Genomic DNA, 26292 nt, shown 5'->3' on the forward strand with positions numbered 1-26292 from the left:
GGGGCCCAGGCCTCCCTCCACCCTGCAAAGGCCACCACTCCCTCACCACCCCCCCCCCCGCACTACCCCCTTCCCCCCCTTCCCCCCCCTCTCCCCCCCCCCCCCCCCCCCCGGGCTGCTCACAGCAAGGTAGTACTTGGACTCAGATCTGGGTGGCCCCGGACTCCCGCAGCTCTGAGGGGTGGAAGGGTGGGGGAGTGGAGCAGAGCTTCCAAGGAAGCCACAGGACCTGGCATCCTGGGAAATTAAAAAATGCTAGTCCAGCTCTAGCAATTTGAACTCTTGGTCTTCAAAGCTTAAATCCGAGAGACGTTCTTCCTCCCCCTGGCCATACTGCTTCCAAGAAAAGTAGCTGACCTGAAAAATAAGCACCAGTTAGGGCGATGGGAAGGGGAACACACTTCACAGTCAGATATTCTAAAATGTTGCCATTTCCTCTAAATTCTCAATACCCATGGCTGATTATTAACTCACCACTCTGTTAGATGGGGGCCTACCACTGAATCTGCGATGGCCCCAAAATGTCTGTAGGAGGAGTTTTGGGGGAGCGCTGAGCAATTCATTCTGGGAAAGAGGGCCGGAAACCAATTCTAGCCCTTTATTTACACTGGGTGGGAAAACTTCCCCCATCTCATCTTGACTGGACATAGCCATTGATCTAGAAAAAGTAACAAGGCCACTTTTCAGAGGTCCACTCTGTGTGCCCACATGGAGAAGGCACTTAGGATGTTAAAGTCAGCATGTTAAACAATTTTCTTGAAATACTGTAACTAGCACTGAGTTTACTTCCTTCACAGCCCCTTTTATAATGTATTTTTAGTCCTTGCTTATGGTCTGGCACAACCTCTAGCATGTAAAATGCAAGAGAGAGGGGGTTTTTATCTTAATCCCAATGTCTAGCACACAGGAATAGTTTTTATATGGAACTGATTCCAAGACTGGCCTCGTGTAGGAATGGATCTGTTGTTATAATCAGATTTCTGAAATCTTTAGCAGCGATGCTGAGTCTTTTTCTCATCTTTTCACCTTTTTCAGGAAGCTAGACTTTTTTTTTTTTTTTAATTTTTTTTTTTCCCTGAGAGACAGAAAGCGTGAGCGGAGGAGAGGGACAGAGGGAGAGACAGAGAGAATCCCAAGTAGGCTCCACGCTCAGCACAGAGCCCGACGTGAGGCTGACCCCACAAACTCTGGGATCGTGACCTGACCCAAAATCAAGAGTCGGATGCTCAACCTATGGAGCCACCCAGGCACCCCAGGAAGCTAGACTTCTTAAAGCCTAAACTTGGAAACGTCTGAAGTTTCCTCGACTGGTTTGATTTAGATTCAATTAACATTATTATTTTGCACGAAAAATCTTCCAGTGCTTTTTCAGAAAGTAACCATCTTCTCTTTCTCCACTCTCTTCCCTTCAAAACAAACTTTGCAATGGTGGGGTGAGTCAAATATTCAGAAATCTAGGGGCGGCTGGGTGGCTCAGCTGGCTGAGTGCCTGATTTCGGCTCAGGTCATGATCTCGCAGTCTGTGAGTTCGAGCCCTGCATCAGGCTCTGTGCTGACAGCTCAGAGCCTGGAGCCTGCTTCAGATTCTGCATCTCCCTCTCTCTCTGCCCCTCCCCAGCTCACGCTCTTTCTCACTCTCAAAAATAAATAAACATTAAAAAAAAAATCTAAAAAAAAAATTCACAAATCTAGCCCCAAATTAAGCTCTCAATGACATGAAACACATTTTTGCTCCTTTTTTTTTTTAACATTCTGTATGTGGCACATTAGTATTTTCTTTTAGAAATTATTTTGGCGAGGAGAGAGGGAAGATGGCGGCGTAGGAGGACGCTGGGCTCACCGCGCATCCTGCTGATCACTTAGATTCCACCTACACCTGCCTAAATAACCCAGAAAACCGCCAGAGGATTAGCAGAACGGAGTCTCCGGAGCCAAGCACAGACGAGAGGCCCACGGAAGAGGGTAGGAAGGACGGCGAGGCGGTGCGCGCTCCACGGACTGGTGGGAGGGAGCCGGGGCGGAGGGGCGGCCCGCCGGCCAAGCAGAGCCCCCGAGTGTGGCTGGCAAAAGCGGAGGGGCCTGACGGACTGTGTTCCAACAGCAAGCGCGACTTAGCGTCTGGGAGGTCATAAGTTAACAGCTCTGCTCGGAAAGCGGGAAGGCTGGAGGACAAAGGGAGGGAGAGCTGCTGAGCCCCCGGACGACAGAGCTCAGTTTGGCGGGGAACAAAGGCGCTCGCCAGCGCCATCTCCCCCGCCCATCCCCCAGCCAAAATCCCAAAGGGAACCAGTTCCTGCCAGGGAACTTGCTCGCTGCGCGCAAACACCCAACTCTGTGCTTCTGTGGAGCCAAACCTCCGGCAGCGGATCTGACTCCCTCCCGCTGCCACAGGGTCCCTCCTGAAGTGGATCACCTAAGGAGAAGCGAGCTAAGCCTGCCCCTCCTGCCCCCGTGCACCTTGCCTACCCACCCCAGCTAATACGCCAGATCCCCAGCATCACAAGCCTGGCAGTGTGCAAGTAGCCCAGACGGGCCACGCCACCCCACAGTGAATCCCGCCCCTAGGAGAGGGGAAGAGAAGGCACACACCAGTCTGACTGTGGCCCCAGCGGTGGGCTGGGGGCAGACATCAGGTCGGACTGCGGCCCCGCCTACCAACTCCAGTTATACACCACAGCACGGGGGAAGTGCCCTGCAGGTCCTCACCACTCCAGGGACCATCCAAAATGACCAAGCGGAAGAATTCCCCTCAGAAGAATCTCCAGGAAATAACAACAGCTAATGAACTGATCAAAAAGGATTTAAATAATATAACAGAAAGTGAATTTAGAATAATAGTCATAAAATTAATCGCTGGGCTTGAAAACAGTATAGAGGACAGCAGAGAATCTCTTGCTACAGAGATCAAGGGACTAAGGAACAGTCACGAGGAGCTGAAAAGCGCTTTAAACAAAAGGCAAAACAAAATGGAAACGACGACAGCTCGGATTGAAGAGGCAGAGGAGAGAATAGGTGAACTAGAAGATAAAGTTATGGAAAAAGAGGAAGCTGAGAGAAAGAGAGATAAAAAAATCCAGGAGTATGAGGGGAAAATTAGAGAACTAAGTGATACACTAAAAAGACATAATATACGCATAATTGGTATCCCAGAGGAGGAAGAGAGAGGGAAAGGTGCTGAAGGGGTACTTGAAGAAATTATAGCTGAGAACTTCCCTGAACTGGGGAAGGAAAAAGGCATTGAAATCCAAGAGGCACAGAGAACTCCCTTCAGACGTAACTTGAATCGATCTTCTGCACGACATATCATAGTGAAACTGGCAAAATACAAGGATAAAGAGAAAATTCTGAAAGCAGCAAGGGATAAACGTGCCCTCACATATAAAGGGAGACCTATAAGACTCGTGACTGATCTCTCTTTTGAAACTTGGCAGGCCAGAAAGAATTGGCACGAGATCTTCGGTGTGCTAAACAGAAAAAATATGCAGCCGAGAATCCTTTATCCAGCAAGTCTGTCATTTAGAATGGAAGGAGAGATAAAGGTCTTCCCAAACAAACAAAAACTGAAGGAATTCGTCACCACTAAACCAGCCCTACAAGAGATCCTAAGGGGGACCCTGTGAGACAAAGTACCAGAGACATCACTACAAGCATAAAACCTACAGACATCACAATGACTCTAAACCCATATCTTTCTATAACACTGAACGTAAATGGATTAAATGCGCCAACCAAAAGACATAGGGTATCAGAATGGATTAAAAAACAAGACCCATCTATTTGCTGTCTACAAGAGACTCATTTTAGACCTGAGGACACCTTTAGATTCAGACTGAGGGGATGGAGAACTATTTATCATGCTACTGGAAGCCAAAAGAAAGCTGGAGTAGCCATACTTATATCAGACAAACTAGACTTTAAATTAAAGGCTGTAACAAGAGATGAAGAAGGGCATTATATAATAATTACAGGGCCTATCCATCGGGAAGAGCTAACAATTATAAATGTCTATGCGCCGAATACCGGAGCCCCCAAATATATAAAACAATTACTCATAAACAGAAGCAACCTTATTGATAAGAATGTGGTAATTGCAGGGGACTTTAACACCCCACTTACAGAAATGGATAGATCATCTAGACACACGGTCAATAAAGAAACAAGGGCCCTGAATGAGACATTGGATCAGATGGACTTGACAGATATATTTAGAACTCTGCATCCCAAAGCAACAGAATATACTTTCTTCTCGAGTGCACATGGAACATTCTCCAAGATAGATCGTCTACTGGGTCACAAAACAGCCCTTCATAAGTATACAAGAATTGAGATCATACCATGCATACTTTCAGACCACAATGCTATGAAGCTTGAAATCAACCACAGGAAAAAGTCTGGAAAACCTCCAAAAGCATGGAGGTTAAAGAACACCCTACTAACGAATGAGTGGGTCAACCAGGCAATTAGAGAAGAAATTAAAAAATATATGGAAACAAGCGAAAATGAAAATACAACAATCCAAACGCTTTGGGACGCAGCGAAGGCAGTCCTGAGAGGAAAATACATTGCAATCCAGGCCTATCTCAAGAAACAAGAAAAATCCCAAATACAAAATCTAACAGCACACCTAAAGGAAATAGAAGCAGAACAGCAAAGGCAGTCTAAACCCAGCAGAAGAAGAGAAATAATAAAGATCAGAGCAGAAATAAACAATATAGAATCTAAAAAAACTGTAGAGCAGATCAACGAAACCAAGAGTTGGTTTTTTGAAAAAATTAACAAAATTGACAAACCTCTAGCCAGGCTTCTCACAAAGAACAGGGAGATGACCCAAATAGATAAAATCATGAATGAAAATGGAATTATTACAACCAATCCCTCAGAGATACAAACAATTATCAGGGAATACTATGAAAAATTATATGCCAACAAATTGGACAACCTGGAAGAAATGGACAAATTCCTAAACACCCACACTCTTCCAAAACTCAATCAGGGGGAAATAGAAAGCTTGAACAGACCCATAACCAGTGAAGAAATTGAATCGGTTATCAAAAATCTCCCAACAAATAAGAGTCCAGGACCAGATGGCTTCCCAGGGGAGTTCTACCAGACGTTTAAAGCAGAGATAATACCTATCCTTCTCAAGCTATTCCAAGAAATAGAAGGGGAAGGAAAACTTCCAGACTCATTCTATGAAGCCAGTATTACTTTGGTTCCTAAACCAGACAGAGACCCAGTAAAAAAAGGGAACTACAGGCCAATATCCCTGATGAATATGGATGCCAAAATTCTCAATAAGATACTAGCAAATCGAATTCAACGGCATATAAAAAGAATTATTCACCATGACGAAGTGGGATTCATTCCTGGGATGCAGGGCTGGTTCAACATTCGCAAATCAATCAACGTGATACATCACATTAACAAACAAAAAAAGAGAAGAACCATATGATCCTGTCAATCGATGCAGAAAAGGCCTTTGACAAAATCCAGCACCCTTTCTTAATAAAAACCCTTGAGAAAGTCGGGATAGAAGGAACATACTTAAAGATCATAAAAGCCATTTATGAAAAGCCCACAGCTAACATCATCCTCAATGGGGAAAAACTGAGAGCTTTTTCCCTGAGATCAGGAACACGACAGGGATGCCCACTCTCACCGCTGTTGTTTAACATAGTGTTGGAAGTTCTAGCATCAGCAATCAGACAGCAAAAGGAAATCAAAGGCATCAAAATTGGCAAAGATGAAGTCAAGCTTTCGCTTTTTGCAGATGACATGATATTATACATGGAAAATCCGATAGACTCCACCAAAAGTCTGCTAGAACTGATACATGAATTCAGCAAAGTTGCAGGATATAAAATCAATGTACAGAAATCAGTTGCATTCTTATACACTAATAATGAAGCAACAGAAAGACAAAGAAAGAAACTGATCCCATTCACAATTGCACCAAGAAGCATAAAATACCTAGGAATAAATCTAACCAAAGATGTAAAAGATCTGTATGCTGAAAACTATAGAAAACTTATGAAGGTAATTGAAGAAGATTTAAAGAAATGGAAAGACATTCCCTGCTCATGGATTGGAAGAATAAATATTGTCAAAATGTCAATACTACCCAAAGCTATCTACACATTCAATGCAATCCCAATCAAAATTGCACCAGCATTCTTCTCGAAACTAGAACAAGCAATCCTAAAATTCATATGGAACCACAAAAGGCCCCGAATAGCCAAAGGAATTTTGAAGAAGAAGACCAAAGCAGGAGGCATCACAATCCCAGACTTTAGCCTCTACTACAAAGCTGTCATCATCAAGACAGCATGGTATTGGCACAAAAACAGACACATAGACCAATGGAATAGAATAGAAACCCCAGAACTAGACCCACAAACGTATGGCCAACTCATCTTTGACAAAGCAGGAAAGAACATCCAATGGAAAAAAGACAGTCTCTTTAACAAATGGTGCTGGGAGAACTGGACAGCAACATGCAGAAGGTTGAAACTAGACCACTTTCTCACACCATTCACAAAAATAAACTTAAAATGGATAAAGGACCTGAATGTGAGACAGGAAACCATCAAAACCTTAGAGGAGAAAGCAGGAAAAGACCTCTCTGACCTCAGCCGTAACAATCTCTTACTCGACTCATCCCCAAAGGCAAGGGAATTAAAAGCAAAAATGAATTACTGGGACCTTATGAAGATAAAAAGCTTCTGCACAGCAAAGGAAACAACCAACAAAACTAAAAGGCAACCAACGGAATGGGAAAAGATATTTGCAAATGACATATCGGACAAAGGGCTAGTATCCAAAATCTATAAAGAGCTCACCAAACTCCACACCCGAAAAACAAATAACCCAGGGAAGAAATGGGCAGAACACATGAATAGACACTTCTCTAAAGAAGACATCCGGATGGCCAACAGGCACATGAAAAGATGTTCAACGTCGCTCCTTATCAGGGAAATACAAATCAAAACCACACTCAGATATCACCTCACGCCAGTCAGAGTGGCCAAAATGAACAAATCAGGAGACTATAGATGCTGGAGAGGATGTGGAGAAACGGGAACCCTCTTGCACTGTTGGTGGGAATGCAAATTGGTGCAGCCGCTCTGGAAAGCAGTGTGGGGGTTCCTCAGAAAATTAAAAATAGACCTACCCTATGACCCAGCAATAGCACTGCTAGGAATTTATCCAAGGGATACAGGAGTACTGATGCATAGGGGCACTTGTACCCCAATGTTTATAGCAGCACTCTCAACAATAGCCAAATTATGGAAAGAACCTAAATGTCCATCAACTGATAAATGGATAAAGAAATTGTGGTTTATATACACAATGGAATACTACGTGGCAATGAGAAAAAATGAAATATGGCCTTTTGTAGCAACGTGGATGGAACTGGAGAGTGTGATGCTAAGTGAAATAAGCCATACAGAGAAAGACAGATAACATATGGTTTCACTTTTATGTGGATCCTGAGAAACTTAACAGAAACCCATGGGGGAGGGGAAGGAAAAAAAAAAAAAAAGAGGTTAGAGTGGGAGAGAGCCAAAGCATAAGAGACTGTTAAAAACTGAGAACAAACTGAGGGTTGATGGGGGTAGGAGGGAGGGGGAGGGTGGGTGATGGGTATTGAGGAGGGCACCTTTTGGGATGAGCACTGGGTGTTGTATGCAAACCAATTTGACAATAAATTTCATATATTAAAAAAAATAAAATAAAATAAAATTTCTTAGACCTTCTTTTTGTTGTTGTTTTAAAATTAGGAATATGTAATAAGTATAGTTTTAAAAATCTATTTAAATTCAAGCAGTTCACAAATAATGTAGTATTGGTTTCAGGAGTAGAATTTAGTGATTCATAACTTATACATAACACCAGTGCTCATCCCAACAAGTGTCCTCCTTAATGTCCATCACCCATTTAGTCCACCTCCCCACACACCTCTTCTCCAGGAACCCTCAGTTTGTTCTCTGTATTTAAGTCTCTTATGGTTTGGGCAGAAGACTTGAATAGACACTTTTCCAGAGAAGACATCCAGATGTCTAACAGACACATGAAAAGATGCTCAAAATCACTCATCATCAGGGAAATACAAATCAAAACCACAACGAGATACCTCCTCACACCTGTCAGAATGGCTAACATTAACAACTCAGGCAACAACAGATGTTGGTGAGGATGCGGAGAAAGGGGAATACTTTTGCACTGTTGGTGGAGATGTAAACTGGTGTAGCCACTCTGGAAAACAGTATGGGGGTTCCTCTAAAAATTAGAAATAGAATTACCCTATGACCCAGCAATTGCACTTCTAGGTATTTATCCAAAGGATACAAAAATGCTGAATCTAAGGGGTACATACACCTCAATGTTTATAGCAGGGCTATCAACAATAGCTAAATTATGGAAAGAGCCCAAATATCCATCGACTGATGAATGGATAAAGATGTGCTGTATATACATGCAATAGAATATTACTCAGTGATCAGAAAGAATGAAATCTCGCCATTTACAACAATGTGGATGGAACTAGCATGTATTATGCTGAGTGAAATAAGTCAGTCAGAGAAAGACAAATGTCATATGATTTCAGTCATATGAGGAATTTAAGAAACCAAACAGATGAACATAGGGGAAGGGAAGGAAAAATAATTATAGTGCTTTTTAAAAAAGTTGTTTTAAACACACAGGACCACCTCCCTTGAAGGCTCTAAGAGTATTTGAAATGCTTACCATCAACTTGAAGATTTTTCACCAGTTCCAGGTATTCTTTAGGTGTGAATTCTATCCCAATGTCTTCCAGAATATTTTTCAGATCTTTGACGTTAACTTTTTCTCCTTCAAAAAACAGAAATGGCAAGTATCGTTGACAATATTAAGAATTACCTAAGTATTCAAAAAGATGAAACAAAACTGCCCCTGTTTAAACATCACTCTCCCCAACTGCTAGGTAAAAAGCAAAAGCACAAGACCTGCTTGGTGGAGTAAAGGGCAGGCAAAGAATTAGAATGTATTCCCTTGTCCCTAAGGGAAAGGTGCACTTTCTTAACACTGGGGATAAGAAAGCACAATTCTCAGTAAACTGGGCTTTTTAGGTAATGTCTTGCTAATTAGAATATAAAGGTTAACTTAATATTGCTCTCGGTTCCCCCCCCCCAAATTATTAGATTCTTTGAACAATATACCCCAGTTTTTACTTCAACTATTGTTGTGGTGATCTAGATCAAGGATTGGTGAACTTTATCTGTAAAGGGCGAGATTGTAAATATTTTAGGTTCTGCAGGGTATACAGCCTCTGTTACAGCTACTCAACTCTGCTGTTGTAGCACAAAAGCAGCCATTAATAATACATAAATGAGGAATACAAGTGTGTTCTAACACAATTTTATTTATAAAAAGAGGCAGAGGACTAGATTTGGTCCATGGGCTGTAGTTTGTTTATCCTTGATACAGATTTTCAAGTTTTTTCCCAGTGGTGAGGATCAGAAGCATTATTATAGGCAAGTATTTTAGAGGATATAGGACTTGCTACTGAGAAATGAGAAAAAAATTTTAATCCAGACAACCCAAAGATTGACTTTGGGCAATTAGACATAAGCACTTGGAACAACATCTTTGTAACCACCATGCAGGTGAGAAATAGAACATGACAACACTCTGGGGGTCTGTCATACTCTTTCCCAATCCCTATCCACAGTCTTTCTCTAGAGGTAATCACTATGCTGACTTTTTTGGACAATGATTTCTTGCTTTTCTTTATAGATTTCTCACAATGATCTTAAAAAACAAGTTATAGAACCTGCAAATTATTAGGGTTAGGGAACACTGCACACTATTTGTGATAGCATTTTTATAGAGGCAGATGAAACAAAATGAAATACTATGCTATTATTATATAGGTAATACAACTATTCTTTTTAAAAAGAATAATGAACAATATAAAATTCAGAATAGTGCTATCTCAACAAGGAGGCATGGTAAAGGAATAAGGAAACAACCATGTGTTGATGCAATGGTATTGGAACTATTCTAGCTACTTCATTGAGGTGGAGTCATGGAAATGAGTACTATACTTATGGATTATGTGTTCACTGAAAACAGGAAAATGTCATTAAAGAATTAGAATTTTAATCTTTATGATAACTTGTAACTTGCCTGTAACTGCTTTCACATCACTCATCACTTTTTTCAGAGAAACATTTCCATCAGCTGTAATACAAAACATAAAACATTCAGACCAAGACATAAGTGTTAGGAAAATTGGGACTTAGGGCCCAGTGAAAGTCCATATATTCTACTAAATAATTTGTGTTCACCTTAAATTTATATTTTCTGCTTTGAGTGCTTGATTCCTTATTAGTAAGAAGGACAATGGCATTTGGGTCATGTTCCTTGAACACAGGGTCTGAATATGACAAACGTACTATCTCCAGATACTTTCTTATAAGCATGGCAAAATATATCATTTATAGAGGCCAGCTGGTTTTGTTTTTGGTGAACTTTGCATCTAGCACAGATACTGAGCAAGGGACTTTGCATCTTCCCTCTATTTGCCATTAACATTTCTTGAGTGTTTTCATGGATAAAGAAGATGTGGTTTATATACACAATGGAATACTACGTGGCAATGAGAAAGAATGAAATATGGCCTTTTGTAGCAACGTGGATAGAACTGGAGAGTGTCATGCTAAGGGAAATAAGTCATACAGAGAAAGACAGATACCATATGTTGTGAAAACATATGGATCCTGAGAAACTTAACAGAAGACCATGGGGGAGGGGAAGGAAAAAAAAAGTTAGAGAGGGAGGGAGCCAAACCATAAGAGACTCTTAAAAACTGAAAATAAACTGAGGGTTGATGGGGGGATGGGGGGGCGGGAGGGTGGGGAGGGTGGATGATGGGCACTGATGGGGGCACCTGTTGGGATGAGCACTGGGTGTTGTACGGAAACCAATTTGACAATAAATTTCATATTAAAATTTTTTTTAAAGTTTTTAAATTTTATTTACTTATTTATTTATTTATTTTTAAGATTTTAAGTTGATTTATTTATTTTGAGAGAGAGAGAGAGAATGAATGGAGGAAGGGCAGAGAGAGAGGGGGACAGAGGATCCAAAGTGGGCTCTGTGCTGAAGCAGAGAGTCTGATGTGGGGCTCGAACTCACAAACTGTGAGATCATGACCTTAGTTGAAGTCAGATGCCTTATGAACTGAGCCATCCAGGTGCCCCTTAATTTTAAAAAAAAATGTATTTAAATCCAAGTTAGTTAACATATAGTGTAATAATGGTTTCAGGAGTTGGAATTTAGTGATTCATCACTTACATATTACTCTCAGTGCTCATCCCAACAAGTGCCCTCCTTAATGCCCATCACCCATTTAGCCCATCCCCCGCCCACCTCCCTCCATCAACCCTCAGTTTGTTTTCTGCCATTAAGATGCTCTTATACTTTGCTTCCCGCTCTCTTAAGAATCTTTTATGGGGGGCACCTGGGTGGTGGTTAAGTGTCTGACTTCAGCTCAGGTCATGATCTCAAGGTCCATGGGTTCACCCATGTCTGGCTCTGTGCTGACAGCTCAGAGCCTGGAGTCTGCTTCAGATTCTGTGTCTCCCTCTCTTTCTGCCCCTCCCCTGCTCACATTCTGTCTTTCTCTCTCTCAAAAATAAATAAACACTAAAAAATTTTTTTAAAAAGAATCTTTTTATGATTTGCCTCCCTGTTTCTATCTTATTTTTTCCTTCCCTTCCCCTATGTTCACATGCTTTGTTTCTTAGATTCCACATGAGTGAAATCCTATGATATTTATCTTTCTCTGACTTATTTTCCTTAGTATAATACACTGTATCTCCATCCACGTTCTTGCAAGTGGCAAAAGGTCATTCTTTTTGATTGCTGAATAGTATTCCATTGTATATATATTTTGCATTTTCTTTATCTATTCATCAGTCGGTGGACCTTTGGGCTCTTTCCATAATTTGGCTATTGTTGACAGTACTGCTGAAACATTGGGGTGCATGTGCCCCTTTGAATCAGCATTTTTGTATCCTTTTGGTAAATACCTAGTAGTGCAGTTGGATCATGGGGTAGTTCTATTTTTAATTTTTTGAGGAAACTCTACACTGTTTTCCAAAGTGGCCACACAAGTTTGCATTCCCACCGACAGTGCAAAAGTGTTCCCCTTTCTCTGCATTCTCACTAACATCTGTTGTTTCCTGAGTTGGTAATGTTAGCCATTCTGACAGGCGTGAGGTGGTATCTCGTTGTGGTTTTGATTTGTATTTCCGTGATGATGAGTGATGTTGAGCATCTTTTCATGTGTCTGTTAGCCATCTTCATTGGAAGCCATGTCTTCACTGGAAAAGTATCTGTTCATGTCTCTTGCCCATTTCTTCACTGAGTTGATAAGTTGAGTTTGATAAGTTCTTTATAGATTTGTAGGAGCTGGTTCTTTTAAAAGATCAGCAAAATTGATAAACTAGCCAGACTCATCATCAAAAGAGAGAGAGAGAGAGAGGGAGGGAGAAAGGACTCAAACAAACAAAATCACCAGTGAAAGAAGAGAAATAACAAACAACACCACATAAATACAAACAATTATAAGAGAATATTAGAAAAAACTATACGCCGACAAATTGACAACTGAAAAGAAATGGATAAATTCCTAGAAACATATAACCTACCAAAATGGAAGCAAGAGGAAATAGAAAATTTGAAGTGAATGATTACCAGCAAGGAGATTAAATCAGTAACTAAAAAACTCTCAACAAACAAAAGACCAGGATCAGATGGCTTCACAGGTGAATCTTATCAAACATTTAAAGAATAATTAATGCCTATTCTACTCCAACTATTCCAAAAATAGAAGAAGGAAAAATTCCAAATTCATTTTATTAGGTGAGTATCACCTAGATACTAAAACCGGATAAAGACACCACTGCCAATATTTCTGATAAACATAGATGCAAAAATCTTGAACAAAATACTAAGCAAACAGAACCCAACAATACTTTTAAAAAATCATTCACCATGATCAAGTGGGATTTATTCCTAGGATGTAAGGGTGGTTCAATATTCGCAAATCAATCAACGTCATACATCACATCAACAAACGAAAGGATAAAAACCATACGATCATCTCACTAGATGCAGAAAAAGCATTTGATAAAATACAACATCCATTCATGACACAAGCCCTCAACAAAGTAGTTTTAGAGGGAACACACCTCAACATAATAAAGGTCACGTATGAAAACTCCATGGCTAACAAAGACAAGGATGTCCATTCTCACCACTTTTATTCAACATAGTACTGGAAGTCATAGCCACAGCAATTAGACAACGTAAAGAAATGAAAGGCATCCAAATTGGTAAGCAAGAAGTAAAACTCACTATTTGCAAATGACACAATACTCTATATAGAAAACCCCGGAGCCTTGTGGTTTTTCATTGCTGAGGAGACCCCAGGAAAGAAAGTGTGCAAGCTAATTTTGAGCTGCCTCTTTTTGTAGTCTTAAGAGAGCAGACCACCTGTTGTCTGACTATTACCCTCTATGTTTCTGTAGACAAGTCTTGTCTATACTTCTCACCATGGCTCAGCTCCAGACACGCTTCTTCATGCTTGTCTGGATTTGTTCAAAATCTCCAGACATGCTTTTGAACAACTTTTTTTTGGGGGGGGGGGGGTGGGGGTGGCCAGGGTCTGCAGTCTTTTCATTATTAGCAAGATATTGTTCTTGATTCAGAGATATTCACATAGCATTTCCCACAGGTGCTTATCTTTACTTCATCTGTTGATGTACAGAGATTCTTTTTTTTTAAGTTATTTATTTTGAGAGAGAGAAAGAGCAAGTGGGAAATGGGCAGAGAGAGAGGGAGAGAGAATCCCAGGCAGGCTCCGCACCATCAGCACAGAGCCTGATATGGGGCTTGAACTCATGAATTGTGAGATCATGACCTGAGCCAAAATCAAGGGTCAGACGCTTAGCCTGCTGAACCAGCCAGGTGCCCAAGAGATTTTGATACATAGTTACTTCTAAATTACAAGACTGTCATATAGTCTTCTTGTTGAAAAAGTCTTTGAACTGGAATAAGAATTATTCTTGTAATAAGAGCTTTGCAATACCAGTATATGGATGTTTGTCGTTACCCAAACAGTTGTATATTTTTCTAAATTTGTAGACTGAACATTGATTTCTTTTTGTATAAATCTAATAAGTAAGTCATTGTTCTTAAGTTGAAGATGTAAATGATTCAGATTTCAGATTTTTAAAAAGTAAAAATCCAAATAATTTAGTGAGAGAATTCTTTCAGAAGTATTTTAGTTAATAGATGCAGGAAGAATGAAGAATTTTTACCATTTTGTAACTCCAAGTGAAATAATGGGTTTAAGTAGTGATTATCAATAGCTGCTAAAACTACTCATTAGGTAAAAGGCTGACAGAAAATATTATGATGGATGGGATCAGAATGACATCATCAGAGTCCAGATGTATATTTTCACATCATATAGAAAGAGATAAAAAAAACCCAAACAAAAACAAACAAACAAAAAAAAAACAAAAAAAAAGAAAGAGATACAAGCTAATGCACTTCCTCATGTGATGCAATATGAAGCACATGATACTAGGTGTAAATATTCTTTCTGGGGAAAAAAAGCAAACCTGAAATCTAATCAAGTGTTTAGGTCTGCCTAGTGTACAGAATGTGTAGGTGGTAGAGGAACATTTAAAGAACTCCCTGGAGGGCTGCCTGTGTGGCTCAGTTGATTGAGTGTCCGACTTTGGATCAGGTCATGATCTCACAGTTCATGGGTTCAAGCCCCACATCAGGCTCTGTGCTGACAGCTTGGAGCCTGGAGCCTGGAGCCTGCTTCGGAGCCTGTGTCTCCCACTCTCTCTGCTCCTGCCCCACTTGTGCTGTCTCTCTCTCTCTCTCTCTCTCTCTCTCTCTCTCAACAATAAATAAAACATTTAAAAAAATTTGAGGAACACCCTGGAGATGTAATCAATGAAATCTAGAATGTAAGAAATATTAGAACAGATGACCCAGTTTCTTTAATAAATACATGGCAAGAAAAAAGGGAGGGGGAACTGTTAAAGTTTAAATAAAACATACTAATAATAAAGAAAACCCTACAGACTTCACCAAAAACTACTACAACTGATAAATGAATTCAGTAGTCACAGGATACAAATCAATAGTCAGAAATCTGTTGTATTTCTATACACTAATGATTAAGTAGTAGGAAGAAAAATGAAGAAAACAATCCCATTTACAACTGCACCAAAAATAACAAAATGCCTAGGAATAAACCTAATCAAAGAGGTGAAAGACCTGTACTCTGAAAACTGTAAAACACTGATGAAAGAAATTGAAGAAAACACAAATGAATGAAAAGACATTCCATGCTCATGGATTGAGAGAACAAATATTCTTAAAATGTTTATACTACCCAAAGCAACCTGTACATTATTGTAATCCTTATCAAGATATCAACACATTTTTTAACTAGAAAAAAACCCTAAAATTTATATGGAAACACAGGAGACCCCAAATAGCCAAAGCAATTTTGAAAAAGAAAAGCAAAGCTGGAGGTATCACAATTCTGGACTTCAAGTTATATTACAAAGCCGTAGTAACCAAAACAGTATGGTACTGGCACAAAAAGACACATAGATCAATGTAACAGAATAGAAAACCCAGAAATACACTCACAATTATATGGTCGATTAATCTTTGTCAAGGAGATAAGAATATCCAATGGGGAAAAGATAGTCTCTTCAATAAATGGTGCTGGAAAAACTAAACAACCGCATGCAAAAGAATGAAACTGGACCACTTTCTTACACCATACATGAAAATAAATTCAAAATGGATTAAAGACCTAAATGTGAGACCTGAAGCCATAAAAATCCTATGAAAGAGCACAAGCAGTAATTTCTCTGGCATTAGCCATAGCAACATTTTTCTAGATGTGTCACCAGAGGCAAGGGAAACAAAAGTAAAAATAAACTATGGGGACTTCATCAAAATATAAAGCTTATGCACAACGAAGGAAACAATAAACAAAACTAAAGGCAATCTACTAAACGGGAGAAGATAATTGCAAATGACATATCCAATAAAGGGTTAGTATTAAGAATATATAAAGAACTGATACAACTCAACATTCAAAAACCAAATAATCCAATTTAAAAATGGGCAGAAGACGTGAACAGACATTTCTCCAAAGAAGACATACAGATGGCCAACAGACACATGAAAAGATGCTCAACATCACTCATCATCAGGGAAATGCTAATCAAAACTGCAATGAGATATCATCTCCCACCTGTCAGAATGGCTAAAATAAAAAACATAAGAAACAAGTTTTGGTGAGGATGTGGAGAAAAAGGAACACTCTTGCACTGTTGGCGGGAATGCAAACTGGTATAGCCAGTGTGGAAAAACAGTATGAAGGTTTCTCAGAAAAGCTAAAAATAGAACTACCCTTTGAATTGCACTACTGGATGTCTACCCAAAAAATACAAAAACACTAACTGAAAGGGATACATACACCCCTATGTTTATAGCAGCATTATTTACAATAGCCAAATTATGGAAGCAGCCCAAGGGTCCATAGAGAGATGAATGGATAAAGAAGATGTGGTAAATACACACACACACACACACACACACACACACACACACACACACCCCAGAATATTATTCAGCCATAAAAAGAATGAAACCTTGCCATTTGCAACAACATGGATGGAGCCAGAGAGTATATATGCTAAGCAAAATAAGTTAGTCAGAGAAAGACAAATACCATATGATTTCACTCATGTGTGGAATTTAAGAACCAAAACAAGGAGAGAGAGAGAGAGAGAGAGACCGACCAAGAAATAGACTCTTAACTATAGAGAACAAACTGATGGCTACCAGAGGGGAGCTGAGTGGGGTGATCATGAAATAGGTGATGGGTATTAAGGAGTACACTTGTGATGAGTACCGAGTGAGGTATGGAATTGTTGAAATGACTATATTGTACACCTAAAATGAATATATCACTGTATATTCACTACACTGGAATTAAAATAAAAACTTAATAAAAAAGAAATTGAGCTTAACAGAGGGGGGAGTTTTGAGGGTTCAGCTCTTAGAGGGATAAGGATTAGGAAAAGGGAACCCCCCCAGGGACAATGTAAGGAACAGTAACTCTGGGAGAGAACAGGAATTTATGAGGACTTTTGCAATTTACTGAGACAAGATATAAATCCCTCTGTCCTTTCCCTTCCCAAATCATCAGTAACATCTTTCCTCAATACTGATTTTGTGGAAAAGGATTCTTTTTCACAGCTGAACTCTGTACTTGAATAGTACAGAGTAAGAGACTGTTCAAGCAAGAGCTGGAGGATGGGTGCAGGTAACAAATACCTGAACATGTGTCACTTTAAAATATAAAGATCATAAATAGAACCATTAAACTGAACTCTCTGGAGGTCACAGATGCAGCTCACCATCAGCGGGTAGTAATTTTTGTAGTTCCAGACACTCCTTATCGTTGACTTCTATCCCCATGTCTCCAAGAATGTTTTTCAGATCTGTGGCATCAATCTTTTCTCCTTTGAAAATACAGAAGGTTTATAGGTGAAAATTATAGAAATTAACTACTCAGTATTATGTAAGTTTAAGAGGTTCATAAGAAAATGTTATTGACCTATAGGATATGTACTTTTAAATATACTTAAAATAGCTTATATGGCATCATTCCCAGTTGGGGATTAAAGAGTGAAAGTAAAATGGAATGTGGAAATACAGTGTGTCGTTAGAAGTCAAAGCAAATTTGTTCCTAAATTATTGATATAATAAAGGCTCCCTTAATTTGGGGGATAATGAACAGAATAAAATCTAGTTACCAAATTGGATAATGAATTGCCGAAAGAAATGATTATGGCAGGAGATCTTATATTGACTTATGTAATTGATTGCTGACAAAACCACATTATCTTGAGCTTTCCAAAACTTTACCTTATTTATTCATGTGCTTACCTAAAATTTAGCTATTTACATGTAGGTGAAGACATATATACATATATGAGAAAAAAATCTGTACAGTACATAGGACATGTTATCAAAAGCAAGTCTTATAGTTTATTTTTCAAACAGATAATCCAAGATCAAATGGATTTTATCAGGCAGAAATATTTTATATTTTATAATAACTTGGTAAAATGGCAAAATTAATACGGACAATAGACTACTAGGAATATAAAATTTTAAATATAATTTATTATAAAGCATTAGGGTTTCAGTGTCATAGAAACTCACCTGTAAACTCTTTCATTTTCATTGTCACATTTTTCAGATCAACCTTCCCACCACCTGTAAGACAAAAAGCAGTCACAGACCAACAATGAGACTGTTCCTTCTGCTTTCTCTACTTATGATACCTGTCCCCCAACTAGAACATTGATATCATCTTGAATTTTAGTTCCAGACTATTATATTACATTTTTCATCATATTTACTTAGATATAAGAATGTTTTTTACAGTTTTTTCCTCCACTTTGTTTCATGCATCTCAGTTTTTTCCCCTGTATTCAGATTCTGTTACTTTGTTTACAGTCGGTTTTTTGTTCTCCTGTTAACTATTTATACATTTCTTTTGGTTCCTGATGCTGTAAAATTTTATATGACTGTTTAGGTACAGGTTGAAAATATATTTTTTAAATTTTTTAATTAAAAAAAATTTTAAGTTTATTTATTTTGAGAGAGAGAGAGCACACACACAAGCAGGGGAGGGGCAGAGAGAGAGGGAGAGAGAGAATCTCAAGCAGGCTCCACATTGGCAGCACAGAGCCTGACACAGGCCTTGATCTCACAAACCCTGAGATCATGACCTGAGCGGAGATCAAGAGTCAGACACTTAGCCAACTGAGGCATCCAGATGCCTGAAAAAAAATTTTTTATTTGACTTAGCTCTCAGTGTTCCCTTTCAATATAGGACAACAGGGAAGGAAGGATAAGAAGAAATGAAATGATAATATATAAATAATTCTGGGAAAACATTGTATAAAACAAAAACAGTATCATCTTGAATGAGGATAAAAGTCCAAAATAAAATCGGATTATGATAGATTAAGGATGCATATTGTAATTTCTACAATAACCTTTGAGGCTTCTAAATTAACAAGAAAAATAAAAAATAATTAGTCCAAAAGGAAGGCAAGAATGGAAGGAAACAGAAAGTTGAACATGTGGTACAAAAACGGGAATTCAGTAAAGTAGATTTAAACACAAATATGTCAGTAATCTCATAATTACCACTAATATTGCAAAAATGATTTTCAGATTGCTAATTGTTTTGGGTTTTTGCATGCTAATTGGTTAGGATTTTTGCATTGTTTGTTTATACAAAGATTAGCCTGTGATTTTCCTTTTTTGTGTTGTCTTCATCAAATTTCGGTATAAAGATTATGATAGTTCCATAAATCAAACTGGCAAGTGTTTCTTGTTTTTATATTTTTTGAAGAGTTGAGTAATGTGGAAATTATTTCTTACTTATATGCTAGGTAAAATTCATCAAGGAAGTGATCTAAGGCTCAAAATTTAAGAATTTAAAATATCTGAAATCTAAGGATTCAGAGAAGTCAAAAGTAAAAGGATGGATAAGTATAGACCATACAAACACTAAGCAAAGGTAGAGTAGGAATATTAACATCAATCAAAATAGGCTTTAAGAAAAAGCTTTTCTAGTAATAACAAAAAGAAGTTTAATTCACCATGAAGATGTTATAATTCCAAACTTGTATGCTCGTATTAACACGGTCTCAAAAAAAAAAACAAAGAAAATTATAAAATTATAATGAGAAATAAAAATCCAAAATTACACTGAGAGAAATTTTTTAAAGTTCATTTATTTTGAGATAGAGAGTGTGCGAGCAGAGGTCAGGGGCAGAGAGAGGGAGAATCTTAAGCAGGCTCCATGCTGTCTGCACAGAGCCAGATGTGGGGCTCAAAGTCACAAATTATGAGTCATGACCTGAGTCATAAGCCATCTAGGCACCCAGGGGGAGATATGATACATCTTTGTCAGTAGTTAATAGAATAAGCAGATATTAAGATATTAAATCCTTAAGACTTCAGGATATTTGAACAAGAAATTTAACAAAGTTGATTTAATGGAGATATAGGCAACACCGTACCCAATAATTTCAGAATGCATGTTTTTTCACATAGGGAATATTTAGCAAAAATCACCATGTACTGGATTATAAAGCCAAATCTCAACACACTAAAAAGTAATGGCTATAAGCAATTCAAAAATAATAGTAAGGAAAGTGTCACTTAGAAGAGCACTAAATAGAATAAATCACCTAGGAATAAAGTTAACAAAAGAAGTACAAAGATCATACTTCAAACACTACAAAACATTGTTGAAAGAAATAACACAAAACTCTTAGCAAAATAGGAATAGAAGGGAACTCCTTTAATCTGATAAAAGTGATATATATAAAACTTCAATAAGGTAATACTTAATGGTGAAATATGGAAACGTTTCTCTTCGCGATCAGAAATGAGGCAGGCTGGGGCACCTGAGTGGCTCAGTCGGTTGAGTGTCCGACTTCGGCTCAGGTCTTGATCTCATGGTTCATGGGTTCAAGCCCCACATCGTGTTGACAGCTCAGAGCCTGCTTCAGATTCTGTGTCTCCCTCTCTCTCTGCCACTCTCCCACTCATGTTCTGTCTTTCTCTCTCTCAAAAATAAATAAACATTGGGGCGCCTGGGTGGCGCAGTCGGTTAAGCGTCCGACTTCAGCCAGGTCACGATCTTGCGGTCCGTGAGTTCGAGCCCCGCGTCGGGCTCTGGGCTGATGGCTCAGAGCCTGGAGCCTGTTTCTGATTCTGTGTCTCCCTCTCTCTCTGCCCCTCCCCCGTTCATGCTCTGTCTCTCTCTGTCCCAAAAATAAATAAACGTTGAAAAAAAAAATTAAAAAAAAATAAATAAAAAAAGATAAATAAACATTAAAAAAATAAAAAAAAAAAAAAAAGAAATGAAGTAGGAACTCCTGGGTGGCTCAGTCGTTTAAGCATCTGACTCTTGATTTCAGCTCAGGTCACAATTTCATGGTCCTAAGATCGAGCCCCCACATCAGGTGTGGTGCTGAGCATGGAGCCTGCTTAAGATTCTCTCCCTTCCTCTCCCTCTGCCCAGCCCCCACTTGTGCGCTCTCGCTCTCTCTCTCTCTCTCTCTCTCTCTCTCTAAAAGAAAAAAAGGAAAAGAAATGAGGTAAGGATGTCCGCTATCATCACATTTACAATACTATACTGGAAATTCTAACTGAAGCAGTAAGGCATGATGAAGAAATAAAAGGCATAATGATAGAAAAGAAAGAAAACTGCCATTATTTGGAAACATAATTATATATGTAGAAAACTCAGGAGGATATTCAGATAATTATAATTTATAAAAGTATAGAAAGGTTGCTGGGTACAAACTCATTACACAAAAATCAATATTTTTTATGTATCAGCAACAAACTGAAAAAGAAAAAAATTTAAATATACCATTTTCAATATTATAAAAAATACCTAAAAATAAATCCATTGCATTAAATGCAAAGCTTTACCTAGAAAATTATACAATAGCCAGCCTGGGACACCAGAACACCAAGAAGGTGATGTTAACTTTGTTAGTCCAAGCCACTGTTTGGACTGTGAGGAAAAGGAAGATGCAGGCCGACCCACCTGCCCCTACTCTGGCACTTTCAGCAGTAAACAACTTCTCAAAAATAAGTTTGAACACATAGGTGTGAAAGTTTGTGTTCAAGCCAGGGATTGTAATAGCTTTTCTTATATTCTAGAATATACCAAAACAAAAGTAGATTCCGATGGGGACGTTGTTCAAGATGGAGTCAGAGTGTTCATCAAAAAGAAAGCACAGCTAACACTTTTAGGAACAGAATTGGTCTAAGTTGAAGAGTTTGTGTTCAACAACCCCAACAAGAAAAGAAAGTTGTGGCTGTGGAGAAAGCTTTAATATGCGAAACCTCGGGACTAGTCTGGCTGTAAGCTCCTGGAGGCTTGTGGAAGTCTGCGGGCTTAGGAAAAAATCACGTGACTGTTATATGCTTAAGGTTTATAATGTATAACTGCCTTATGAGGAAAATACAGTGATGCATTTTGAAAACGAAGCCACTATGTTAGACTCTAGATGATGTTATTTGTATTCTTTTTAGAGGACAGAAAATGAGAAGCCATCACTTTTGGAGGGTCATTTTTCTACTTTTTCCCTTCCTTTTAAAAAATTCATGTGTAATTAACATTCAGTAAGTTTTAGATGTACAATATCCTAATTACACAATTTTATACATTTCTCAGTGCTCATCAAGATAATTCTACTCTAAATCCCCTTTACCTATTTCACTCACCTGCTCCACTCACTTTTCTGTGAAGGAAAAAAAATCCTACTCTGCACTTAACTCTCTTGAAACTTTTCTGTTAGAACTAATTCCATTACAGTTGCCTTTCTGAGAGGATTTTGGGAAACGTATTCTTAATAGGTATGCAGTCATTAGATCTCTGTTGAATGGCCTGACTGCAAATCCATTGGCATTTTCCTGACCAGTTGACAGCTTTTAAAATTTAGAGGTAGGAAGTTCTGACTTTTAATCATTAAAATTTTTTTTTTAGTGCTCACAAGTTTATATTTTTAGGTTTGTAAAGATTCTTGTGTATTTTCTAAATACACTGACAAAACAGATTTGGAGGTTTACATACGTCTTAGGACACTTATACATTAGGCAGGTAAATTACATTAAAAAGATTGGTCTTCATAAAAGATCTTCCCAGAGAGCATTAATATATATTTTTAAGATTTTATTTAAATTCCAGATAGCATTAGGGGTGCCTGGGTGGCTCCGTTGGTTAAATGTCCAACTCTTGATTTCAGCTCAGGTCATGATCTCACAGTTTGTGAGTTTCAGCCCCTCATAGGGCTCTGTGCTGACAGCACAGAGCCTGCTTGGGATTCTCTGTCTCTTTAACTCTCTACCCATCCCCTGCTCACTTGCTCTCTCTCTCTCTCTCAATAAATAAATAAAAAAACATTAAAAAAAAATTTAAATTCCTGATAGCATTAATCTTTTCCCTCTGCTTTTACTGTGATTATCTTAAGTTCTCTTAGTCTGTCAATAAGATTTCAGCCACATCTATTTTTTACTTTGATGTTTATAATTTATTTAGTAATTCTATAATGATTGCTTAGTACTTTGTTTCTTTAGTTAGGCAATTCCCCTTGTTTTATTTTTAAAATTTAATTATTTTTTAATTTTATTTTTTATAGTTTCAAGTTTTAATTCATTTTTTTAAATGTTTTTTTAAAATTTATCTTGAGAGAAAGTGTGCATGAGAGGGGGATGGGCAGAGGAGAGGGAGAGAAAGAATCTTAAGTCTGAAGCCAGGCTCCATCTCAGGACTGTGAGATCATGGTGTGAGCTGAAATTAAGAGTCAGATGCTTAAGGGGTGCCTGGGTGGTTCAGTCCGTTGAGCGTCCGGCTTCGGCTCAGGTCATGATCTCGCGGTTCGTGAGTTCGAGCCCCGCATTGGGCTCTGTGCTGACAGCTCAGAGCCTGGAGCCTGCTTCAGATTCTGTGTCCCCCTCTTTCTCCGCCCCACACCTGCTTGTGCTCTGTCTCTCTGTCTTTCAAAAATGAATAAACATAAAAAAAAAAAAAAGAGTCGGATGCTTAAAACCAACTGAGCCAGCCAGGCGCCCCTCAAGTTTTTACTTAAACTCCAGTTAGTTAACATATAGTGTAATATTACTTTCAGGAGTAGAATTTAGTGATTCATCACTTCCATACAACACCCAGTGCTCATCACAAGTGCCCTCCTTAATCCCCATCACCCATTTAGCCCACCCTCCCCACCTTCCCTCCAGCAACCCTGTGGGGATAAGCTTAGGAATCCCCCAGGTTTACACCAATGGGTTAACAAGGCATAAAGAAATACAGTCATAAAATGCTCACACCCAAGTTTGGGTAAACTAGATTGGCACTCCAAGAATAGGGGGGTGCAAAGACACCCCAAGAATAGGGAGGCACAAAGCTGCCAGGAATAGGGAGGAGCAAAGGCACCCCAAAATAGAGAGGGGGTGCAGAGGTCCCAGAATAGAGAGGGAGAGGCAAAGGCCTAAAATAGGTATGGTGCAAAGGTGCCCAATAGATAGGTATATGAAATTTTTTTTTAATGTTTATTTATTTTTGACAGAGAGAGAGAGAGAGCATGAGCAGGAGAGGGGCAGAGAGAGAGAGAGGGAGACACAAAATCCGAAGCAGGCTCCAGACTCTGAGCTGTCAGCACAGAGCCCGACACGGGGCGTGAACCCACAGACCGTGAGATCATGACCTGAGCCAAAGTCGGATGCTCAACTGACTGAGCCACCCAGGCACCCCTGATAGGTATATGAAATGAGCAAGATTAGATATTCAGGGTGGAAGCACCCCCAAGGTAGTACTACAGAGAAAATCTGCTTTCACAGGAGAATAGGGCCAGGTTAGGTAAATTGGTGAATTGGACTATGGACCGCTGTGCTGCAGGCAAAGCAGCCCGAAGCGGGAGATGGTTAACGTCAGAAAAGCTGCCTTATTAACCCTGAGGTTATTTCCCCTATCTGCCTTATCCCCTAGGCTGGCAAAGATAAACAGGTATGATAAAGAGCGCCCCCTGTCTGCTGTTAACAACCATCTACCCATCTGCCTGGTGCCCAGATTTTGTTTTATATTGACCCAAACCCCAAACACTGTATATCTTCAAAACCCCCCTTTTCCCTCACGTCCCCAAGTTAATGTTCCTAGTTTGTCTCTTTGTACACACCCATTACATTTGGGTGTAAGCCTTCTGATCTGAATAAATATGGGGCAAGGGCCCTTATTCGGGGCTCTTGTCTTTTCCCCAGACATTATCCATCTCTTGCTTTAATCTTGTGTCCACTCTTTTGCTGGTCAAAAGAGAACTTTAGACTTAGAGTCTATGACACAACCCTTAGTTCTTTCTCTATCATTTGGAATCTGTTTCATGGTTTGTCTCTCTTTTTAAAAAAACATTTTTAATGTTTTATTTATTTTTGAGAGAAGAGCACAAGCAGGGGAGGAACAGAAAGAGAGGGAGACACAGAATCTGAAGCAGGCTCCAGGCTCTGAACTGTCAGCACAGAGCCTAACAAGGGGCTCGAACTCACTGAACCATGAGATCATGACCTGAGCCAAAGTCGGATGCTTAACCGACTGAGCAACCAAGGCACCCTTGTCTCTCTCTTTTTTTTTTTTTTATAAAAAAATTTTTTTAAGGTTTATTCATTTCTCAGAGACAGAGCGTGAGCAGGGGAGGGGCAGAGAGAGAGAGGGAGACACAGAATCTGAAACAGGCTCCAGCCTTTGAGCTGTCAGCACAGAGCCCGATGCAGGGCTTGAACTCATGGACTGCAAGATCATGACCTGAGCCAAAGTCAGATGCTTAACCGACTGAGCCATCCCGGTGCCCCTGTCTCTTTTGGTGCCACCATGTTATGTAACCTTCTCATTTTGAGATCTAGTTTTATTGAATCCATGAAATTGCTCCGTAATATGAATTAATTGTCAAGTACTTCTTTTTGGTTGTTCCTTAGGTTAAACTGACTATATTACTACGAGATGGAGTTATTTGTTTTTTGCATGCTATCTTCCTTCCATTCCATCTTGTTTCCTTATTTTTCTTTTGCTATTTTTCTCTGCTGTGCTAATGCTAGAATTGGTGCCATATCCTTTCTTTTCATTTTGCATATACTTCAGCAGTTGTGTTCAGATTTTCATTTTATTCTCAGGATTTAATGTAACAATGTTTAGTTGCTCTTTTGATAGCATCTCAGACCAGTTAGCTTTCTTCAGCTAGATGCATTTAAAGAAAACTGTTCTACTCACTTCTATTGTAATCGGAGAGTGTGGTGATATGTTACATGGTCTTCATTATATGTGAGCCCTGCTCCCATATCTGAGGTTTGGTTTAATGTCCCAACAGAGTTCGTTGCTCTAGTCAAGTAGAATGAACTCGGTAAAGACATCTAACCAAACCACAGATCTGTGCATGGGATGGTATTCTTGGGCTTCCCATCAGACCTTCAATTCTGCCTGTAGCTCTTTGTTCTTGTTCACTTTGTTAGGTATTGGAGGAAAGAAAAACTAGACAGATTTTGGTTTTTTCATCATCTCAAACTGGAATCCTCTGGACCGGTTTAGATAGTATTAAAATA

General features: G+C 39.1%; 1 protein-coding gene and 1 pseudogene across 1 annotated transcript in view; one reads left to right on the forward strand and one right to left on the reverse strand.

The window, feature by feature from the left end:
* Nucleotides 1-114: 114 nt before the first annotated feature.
* The window catches only part of LOC124527891 (uncharacterized), a 159115-nt gene continuing 132937 nt past the window's right edge, over nt 115-26292 (reverse strand). The window contains exons 57-61 of the mRNA XM_047101181.1: nt 18331-18384; nt 17520-17624; nt 10171-10224; nt 8749-8853; nt 115-357 (exon numbers count right to left, since the gene is read on the reverse strand). Of these exons, the coding sequence (XP_046957137.1) occupies nt 290-357; nt 8749-8853; nt 10171-10224; nt 17520-17624; nt 18331-18384 (386 nt within the window). The 3' untranslated portion in view covers nt 115-289. The remainder of the gene's footprint in view (nt 358-8748; nt 8854-10170; nt 10225-17519; nt 17625-18330; nt 18385-26292) is intronic.
* On the forward strand, nt 21685-22155 carry LOC124527903 (iron-sulfur cluster assembly 1 homolog, mitochondrial-like; annotated as a pseudogene).

This window comes from Lynx rufus, unplaced genomic scaffold (genome assembly GCF_022079265.1).
Source record: "Lynx rufus isolate CCGP_SWC_20201006 ecotype Redwood Valley unplaced genomic scaffold, mLynRuf1.p SCAF_59, whole genome shotgun sequence".
NCBI classification, from domain to species: domain Eukaryota; kingdom Metazoa; phylum Chordata; class Mammalia; order Carnivora; family Felidae; genus Lynx; species Lynx rufus.